Below are 9338 nucleotides of genomic sequence, written 5' to 3' on the forward strand. Positions count from 1 at the left end.
TCATCTGTCCCCAATTCAAACTAAGTCTCAGACTAAATGGGATGGCTGTTATTTCAGATTTTCGGCCACTTTTCAGATAAAATGGACAAGGCTGAGCAATGTCATAACTGTTTTTTCTCTCTCTCAGTTTTCTTTGTGAATCTCTCTCACTCTTTGAACCAGCAAAGAAATATTCTGCAATACGGTTGTCAAAAGTATCAAAAATCAATGCTAAAGCCAGTATAGAAACTAGATACTCATTTGAGCAGGTATCGATACTAAAAAAGTCACATTCACAGGACAGAAATGAACTTTTCCTAAAGAACATTAGAATGATCTTGAGCATAAGACCACATAGGCTAGTATACATCCATGGACCACCATGGAACCTACCTGGACCACTGACGGATTGCACAGACAGATACAAGGTCACATGGTAATATGATAGAAAGTTCTACAATTTAATGTTCAAAATCACGTTCTATTGTCTAAGAATGAGTGTTGTATATAATCATTGTGATATCAGAATTGGTCAATTCCTGATTTCCAGTATCATGACAACACTATTATGTAAACAAAAAAGGTTATGTCACACAGGCATGTCAAAAATGGATGACTTATCTTTCATAAATGTACTTTCTATTTGAATAATCTAAGAAGCATAATGTCCAAAGTAGGTTTCACACCTGAGCTCTGTGAATGTGAAAGTGAAAGAAGCTAGTACACACTTCCTGTTAGCGCTGTGAGTGAATCTCATGGATTCCACACACACCAGACTGACCTTTCCAAAGTCGCGCACATCGAACAGGTCGAAGGCCTCAAACAGTTCACTCTTCTTCAGATGGAACTTCTCCTGACAAGCCCCCAGGAACGTTCGAATGTTCTTCAAACACAGGAACTGTGGACACCAAACAAAGCTCCTCAGTGATTAACAGTGATACTACTGAAGAAAAAGTGACTTGCTAAAAACAGGACTGTGAAGTACAGTACCGGTAATAGTATAACATATAATGTCATCATTTGAGGATTTCTATTTAAATTAGATAGATTTTAGGTTATAGGGATTATTATTATTATTATTATGTTATCTCAAACCATGCATATGTGGTGATGGTGTAGCTACATGTGACATACTTGATTTGGCAAGGAAATATTGGTGTATAGTTCCATACATGCTGATGTTATATTTATTTTAAATATGTAAATGGCGAAAGTGAAACCTTTCTTGAGCTGTGGTGACCTGGAGAAAGCCATCCACGCCTTTGTCAGCTCCCGCATAGACTATTGCAACGCTCTCTACGCAGGGATTAACCAAGCTTCACCGCTTACAGCTTGTGCAAAATGCTGCAGCTCGCCTCCTCACGAACAGTCGCAAACATGATCAAATCACCCCTGTCCTGTACTCTTTGCACTGGCTCCCTGTCCACTACAGAATTCATTTTAAAATTGTAATGTTTGTTTTTAATGCACTAAATGGCCTTGCACCTTCTTATCTATGTGACATTTTGACCCCTCACCAACCCAGCAGAGCTCTACGATCTGCTGGGCAACATCTGCTGGAGGTCCCCCTGTCCCGGTGCAAACAGTGGGGCGATCGATCTTTTGCAGTGGCGGGTCCAAAACTCTGGAACTCATTGCCCACAGAGTTGCGTTCCATCTCTGACCTGCCTCTGTTTAAAGCCAAACTGAAAACTTATTTATTTAGAATGGCTTTCAGCACTTAGTGGCCCTGTGACTCTTTATTTTAATGATGTAATATGCTTTGTTGATTTGTATAAAGTTTATTGTTTTTAATCGTGTTTTTTAACATTGTACAGCACATTGGGCAGCCTGGGTTGTTAGAAGGTGCTATAGAAATAAAGTTTGATGTATGCATTTATATAGGTTACTTTTAGGACTGAAGGAGGAAGAATGTGTTTTTCTGCATAATAATCCAAATCAATGTTAGGAGTAAGAGCAACTATAGTATTATCTCTACTAGTATTATTAGGATTACTAGTAGTTGCCAACTGAAAGGCTGTATGGTGATGTCATGAGATAACCTGAATCTTGGGCCACGTGAAACCTGCAGAGTGCAAAGTAAGAGCAGTCTGCTCACATCACTTCCTGCCACACTGACAGCTGTGTCTGTCTCTGAGCAGTGGTAAATGAGGAAGTCCATTTTGAGAAAAGGGGGAACTTCAACCTCTGAGCGATACCAATGCAGCCTCTGGCCTGTGTGTGTCTGTTCACAAGCAGTGTGTGTGTTTTTGTGTGTGTGTGTGTGAAGTGCATGTGTGTGAGCAGTGTGTGCACATCAGAGCACCCCCCTCTGCTCTTGGTTCCTCTGTCAGGAGTCCTATTGAGCCTGGCCTCACAGGAGTTTCACAGAGACATAGTCTGGAAGTTTAGACATGGCACAAGCTCATTCTCTCGGTTTCTTTATCTATACTTCCTTTAGTTGGTTTAGCTTTACCAGCAGAAGTATCTAGAAAATAAGGACTACAACTATAAACTAAATGTAATAATTATTTTTTACACATCAACATTTCCTATATGTCAAGTTATATGTTGAGAGGAACAGTATGCAGGTGAGCAGCAGAGAGTGAGTGATGTGCACGGCTCAGAAAGCACAGTGTGGTTTAATCTGAAACAAGGTGAGGAACAGTTCGAACACATTCACAGACTTCGCAAACTTCTCACACTAAGTACCACCTATAAACATACAGTTGAAACCAAAAGTTTGCAGACACTATATAAAAAGACACAGGCACTGTTTTTCTTATTGTCTGACTAATGAGAGACGGATATTTTATTACTTTATTCAAAGTCAGAGGTTTACATACATTCTATTAGTATTTGGTACCATTGACTTTAAACTGTATGACTTGGGTCAAACATTTTGGATATCCTTTCACAAGCTTCTCACAATAGTTGGCAGGAATTTTGGCCCATACCTCCTAGCAGAACTGGTGTAACTGTCTGGTGTCTGCCCTTAAATTTTCATTAGGGCTAAAATCAGGGCTTTGTGATGGCCACTCTAAAATATTGACTTTATTATCCTTAAGCCAGTTTGTAACCAGTTTGGGAGTATGCTTCAGGTCATTGTCCATTTGGAAAACCCATTTGCGCCTAACCTTTAACTTCCTGGCTGATGTCTTGAAATGTTACTTCAGTATTTCTACATAATGTTCTTTCCTCATGATGCCATCTATTTTGTGAAGTGCACCAGTCCATCCTGCAGCAAAACAACCCCACAACATGACGCTGCCACTCCCGTATATCAAAATTGGAATGGTGTTGTCAGGCTTGCAAGTTTCCCCTCCTCCAAATATAATGATGCTCAATATGGCCAAATGGTTCAATTTTAGTTTCATCAGACCACAAGACATGTCTCCAGAAATGAAGGTCTTTGTCCCTGTGTGCTGACTGCAATCTGACTTTTTTTTTGTTTCTTTTGGAGAATTGGCTTCTTACTGGCAGAGTGGCTTTTCACCTGAGGATGAACCAGAGTGTCTTCCTGATATCTTGGCTAATTTCTTTTTACTTTCCCATGATGTTACACAAAGAAGCAGTGCATTTCAAGGCTGCCTTGAAATTCATCCACAGGTGTGTCTCTAATAAACTCAAATGTTGTCAGTAAACCTCAGAAGCTTCCATGACACCATCATCTGCTTAAAGGCATAATAATCTTACTGTATGTAAACTTATGACTTTTAAGAAAGTAATGATAAATTGTCTTAAAAAATCCATCTCTCATAATTCTAGCATTCAGCAAAAAACAATAATTTTGGTAATCCTAATTGACCTAAAACAGGGAAAGTCTGATTTCTTGTCAGACAGTGAAAAAAGCACATGTGTCTTTTTATATAGTGTATGTCAACTGGTACCATATTGATATCCAACAGGTAATATTAATCATATTAACCTAACCTATTTTGTATTCTCTGTAGATTGACAAAAAACTGCTGTTATGTTAGTCAATTGTTGTTCCTTTACAGTAAGATAAGAACATTTCCCTATCAGACCTGGGACATCTGTGGGCGCAGGTTGATCTCTCGCAGGTTGACCGCATGGGGCAGAAGATTGTTGAGCAGCTGACACAGAAGAACTCCATCTCTGAGGGCCTGGGCCAGATCACATACCTATGACAGGCACAGGGTTAGAGGAGAGAGGGTAAAGAGGAGCAGGGTATAGAGGAGAAGCAGAGGGTAAAGAGGAGAAGCAGAAGGTACAGAGGAGGAACACACGGTTAGAAGAGGGTACCGAGGAGGAGCAGAGGAGCTAGAGGATGAGTGGTCAGGCAGAAGGTTAGAGGAGGAAGGGTACAAAGGAGCAGGATATATACAGAGTTTTAGAGGAGGGAGGCCACATAGGAGGAGCAGATGGCTTGAGGAGAAGTGCTCAGGCAGAGAGTTAGGGGTAAGAAGGATACGAAGGAGTGGAATCTATACAGAGGGTTAGAGAAGGGAGAGTACAAAAAAGGAGGGTACAGAGGAGCAGGGTATAGGCAGAGGGCTAGTGGAAGAAGGGTACAGAAGAGTAGGACATACGCAGAGGGTTAGAGAAGAGAGGAGCAGGTACAGAGAAAGAGCAGAGGTTACAACCTGTGCCCCATCCCAGGTGACCCGGTGGTTCTCTGGTAGAACTCTACAATCAATGAGCCATAATGCACACTGACGCCACAGCTCCATCTCTGCTCTCTCTCTCTCTCTCTCTGCAAACACACACACACCTCATAATTGTACACTTATTTACAGAAAGACAAAAAAAACCTCTTCACATCTCTATGTACAGGTCCTATATTACTCTGGAGCTTTAAGCCATGTCAGAGTGTTGATGACTCCTCAAAAACATGCCTGGAGTTGTGTTGTGTTTCGTTTTATTCACATGTTTCAGATTATTATTAGTCTGTTTACATCTCCAAAGCTCAAAATGCTCTGTTCCAGCTTGTGATGTCACAAAGCAGTAGTTTTCAAGTTAACAGAGATAGAGATAGGCAATTCCAGGGCTAAAATCATCAGTGTGTGGAGAGGGGTTTAAAAGCACAGTGGAGAAATTCCTATTACCACAAGGTGGAACAGAGTATGTTCTGTTTTCTGTTTGAGAGAAAAACTCTAAATATGCAGGATCTGTGTGTTAAACATGTGTGAATGAAACAAAACAAAACTCCAGGTATGTTTTTGATGAGGAAACATTATAATATAGATCAGAAAACGGTGTAAGATAGAGAGCTTACACACAGTAAAAGTGACATTTTTATATATATATATTTCATGAGTTTCCATATATTCAAATCAAATGCTGATTTATTCAAAGTAGACTCAAAAAATGCAAAAATGCTTTATGTACCAGTACATTCTGTCTCAATAGTTAAATGACACACACTGTAGTATCTTGGGCATTGATCTAAAATGTGTGAGAGTTCAGGAGAGCTACAGTATGTATAGTCTGATAATATGTTCAGTCTGATTAGATAATTTTAAATGATGCTGAATTCATTGTATTGTTGTATTTTTTAAAATTTATTTTATTAGGAAGTCTCATTGGGATTGCATATCATTTAGAAGGAAGCCCTGAGTACACCGTTAAAACATAAACATTTACAATTACTAAAATGAATAGTAAAATGTACATTAAAATATTTACTGAACCTATAGTCCACAGGCTTCAGTTAAAACAATTACAACGGTCTGAAAAGATGACAGACATAGAGACAGTGTGTGTAAATTCGCTTAAGGGAATTACACCATTTTCAATTGCAATTATACATTTTCAAAGTGTTTAAAAACAAAACAAACAAAAAAAAAATTATAAAATTCACACTGAAAGATTTTGCAGCAAACATCAAAGATTGGTTCCCTACAGTATTTCCTGTAGGGAACCAATCTTGGATGTGATGAAACAAATGATCTTTCTCAGTATGTTCATGTTAGGGATGTTATTGAGTTTAGTGATAATCATGATCATACAGCTCTTAACAGAACTGTCAAAATGCTAGGTTAATATGTATTTTATGTATTAACTCATGATTTTCTAAATATTAATGCTCATTGTTGAGGTGTGTAGTTGTATTATACATGTGTGATTTGTCAGTGTGAATAGTCCTGTGTAAATTATTGTTGACGGAATGTAATTGCACTGTATAACTGATTTCTGTCATTAAGGGGCTGCAGATGGAATCTGCGGTTCTAATCTGGTGCAAAACATCCCTGTCATTGTACACTGTCCCTTTCAAATAAAGACTAAAAAAATATAATCATAAGAACTATCAATCTATACTAAAACATACAACATATGAGGTCATTGAATATTGTTTTAGATTTTGGTCCCATACAGAGGGGGTGTAAACTGCTTATACATGACACCATGTTACCTTTTATTAAGTTAAGTCACTTGCCCTTCCGAGCACTATCACATCAGAATCATCGGTCATTCTGCCAATGGCTTGTGAAGTTGTAGCGTATTGTTTTGTATCATGCTTTTGTATATTTATGAAGTATTCTCCTGTGGGCATATGGATGACGTAGGCTTAAAGATTAAAATTTCGACAGGCTCGTATTGTAAGGAGTTCTAAAATAGGAGAGATCTCTAGATTACTCAAACATGCATGGTTGACATCTACCACCTCTTCAGGCATGTTTTTTGATGAGGGAACAATGTTATAACATGGCAGAAAGCTCCAAAAAGCAGGTTTTGCCTAATATCCCCTCTTGAGTAAAATGATAGAGAATGAATGAGTAAATCCATTAGCAACAATACAATTTGTGATGACATCATAAGACTTGAATATTTGTGTTTATTTTACCTTATCTAAGCATTTTCTTTTTTTTATATGTAATTGGAGATATCAGAGAGTGGACTATTATATCGTCCTCACTCTGGACTCTATTTCAGCCATAATACCTCAGTACCAAAACTACATACACTACACTTTTACTTTTTACTTCTACTTAAATAATTTTATTCATTAAATGTATACATCCACCTGCTCTGCAATTACTTTTCCCTACAACTACCCCAACTAAACTGGGACTAAACCCTGAACTAAACCAGGACCAACCCAGAACTAAACCATGGCTAAACCAAAAACAAACCAGGACTAAATCCAGAACTAAACCAGGGCTAAACCAGAACTAGATCAGGACTAAATCCAGAACTAAAGCAGGGCTAAACCCATAAATAAACCTGGATTAAAACAGAACTAAACTAGGACCAAACCACTAAAACAAAACTAGAAGAGGACTAAACCCACAACTAATCCAGAACTAAAACAGAACTAGACTCAGCTTGGTCTACATCATGACAAAGCTGGGGCCAAATCCAGGACCCAACCAAGGCAAGAGAGAATACAATTTTCACCCAAACTACATAGATGTTGTTCTACTACTATGTTCCTTCCTAGTGTTCATAAATACATTACACTGTTGTCTAGTTGAATCAAATTTCAAGTTAAACATAGTCGGACTTACCTTCAGTAGTAGTTAGGCGCGCTTGCGCTTCCTCTGCCTCTCATGGTGGATTTACCGCTCTCTCTCCGTGTCTTCTTCACTCTTTCTTCCGTGGTGGTGGGTGTCTGCAGCACTGCACTGTGTCGAAGGCTTTTTAACTTCATCCCGCAACTTCCTCTTTGCACGTCGCACCCAGGCTCTGCTGCTGCTGCTGCTTGGGCTAGAACTAAGAAGTGGTGAGAATCACACGCTTATGACAGTATCTCATTTCAATCCACACCACACATTTTACATGTCATAACTTTTATATTAACCATGGTGCATTGGATAAAAGTTGGGCCATAGGGATATTAAGATTGTTCTATAAATAAATATGTGATTATTCAGGTCAAATTAATTGTGTGAAATTATGTGAGATTGTAAATCGATACCGATACTTGTCTTGCTGCTATTGCTGATAACCAATATTTGCCGGTACTACTATTAAAATATTAAAATACATAGCAAGGTCCAGTTTCACATTTATGTAATGTTCTAGCAAAGTTCTCAAATGAACTTTTCACTTTTGTAAATATATTAACAAAATGTATTTATCTGAGGTTTCAAATTATTTGTTCAATGATTGTGTAAACCTGCAGCCATATTTTCAGCCTAATAGCTCTCTATTGCCATGTTTACTCTGTTCAAATAAACAATCACACCTCTGATATCACTGATAGTGAAAACTGATATTTTGCAGATCCCTAATGCAAGAACTAAAAATAAAATAAGCACCAAAAAATCAAGATGAATATAAAGTGTTTTTCATCGGGCTGTTTATGTCACATAAACTTCACCACACAGCAATGAAAAAATATTGTGTTATGCCCATTCACTTTTTGCTGTAGTGTAAAAAAAGAAATTTATATATATATATATATATATATATATATATATATATATATATATATATATATATATAGTTTAAATTAGCATCTTCGAGCATCTAGATTTTACCTGACAGAATGCTAAACCAACATTCTTGTTTTTTAGGCAATGGCATATTATAGAAGTAAGATGTCTAAACCATTACAGGCCTAAACTGCTACTCCCTTTGCAAAAGAACAGCAGAGGGCGTGCATTTGCTGGCTCAGTGAAGCAGTAAGTGGTCTGTAACAAACACTAGATGTGTTTAAGCAACAGAAATCTTCCCTTAGACAGTCAGCAAGAGCAGGTGGTTGTAGCTGAGGGCAGAAGAAAAAGCCCAGAGTTACATTGTCTACCTTTAAAGGGCCTATATTACACTATTTTCAGATCTTTGTTATAATGTTGCTTCCTCATCACAAGCAGACCTGGAGTTGTGTTTTGTTTCATTCACACATGTTTAACACACATATGCATATCATTTCTTCTCTCAAACTTAAAACACTCTGTTTTATCTTATGTCATGTGGTAATACAGGAAGAGCTAAACTGTATTTTTAAACTCCAGCTTTGGAGATGCAGACATCTTAATAATTCAGGATTACTCAAACATGTGGGAATGAAACAAAACACAACTCCATAATAGAGGCCTTTTAAATCCAAAACCTGGACAGACACACCAAATAGTTTAGAAAGTTAAAAAGTCCTTATTGCTACTATTTATTTTATTTTATATTTTGAAAGTCCACCTACTCTAATCAGTGTCACACTTCCATGTCACCACTAGATGCCCCCCTTTGCCGCTGCTGCCTCTGTGCATACCTGATCCACATACCTCACAGAGACTTGACATGTTGACATTTGCCTCCCTGTCCCATCCTCCTGATGTTTTTCTCACTGCTGATAGTGGAGCGTGCCCAGACTTGCCCTCTTCCCCACCTCCTGAGGGCTCTGATTGGCCAACGAGGGTGGGGGGCATCTGATTGGCTTGCAGAGTGACCCTGCAGGTTTGAAGGGGGAAACCGCA

General features: G+C 38.4%; 1 protein-coding gene across 1 annotated transcript in view; it reads right to left on the minus strand.

Moving 5' to 3' along the window:
- Positions 1-7547, minus strand: part of LOC117376026 (proto-oncogene vav-like) — a 32037-nt gene extending 24490 nt beyond the window's left edge. The window contains exons 1-4 of the mRNA XM_055224829.1: positions 7431-7547; positions 4566-4673; positions 3987-4103; positions 761-877 (exon numbers count right to left, since the gene is read on the minus strand). Of these exons, the coding sequence (XP_055080804.1) occupies positions 761-877; positions 3987-4103; positions 4566-4652 (321 nt within the window). The 5' untranslated portion in view covers positions 4653-4673; positions 7431-7547. The remainder of the gene's footprint in view (positions 1-760; positions 878-3986; positions 4104-4565; positions 4674-7430) is intronic.
- Between the last annotated feature and the right edge of the window lie 1791 nt (positions 7548-9338).

This window comes from Periophthalmus magnuspinnatus, chromosome 1, assembly GCF_009829125.3.
Source record: "Periophthalmus magnuspinnatus isolate fPerMag1 chromosome 1, fPerMag1.2.pri, whole genome shotgun sequence".
NCBI classification, from domain to species: Eukaryota; Metazoa; Chordata; class Actinopteri; order Gobiiformes; family Gobiidae; genus Periophthalmus; species Periophthalmus magnuspinnatus.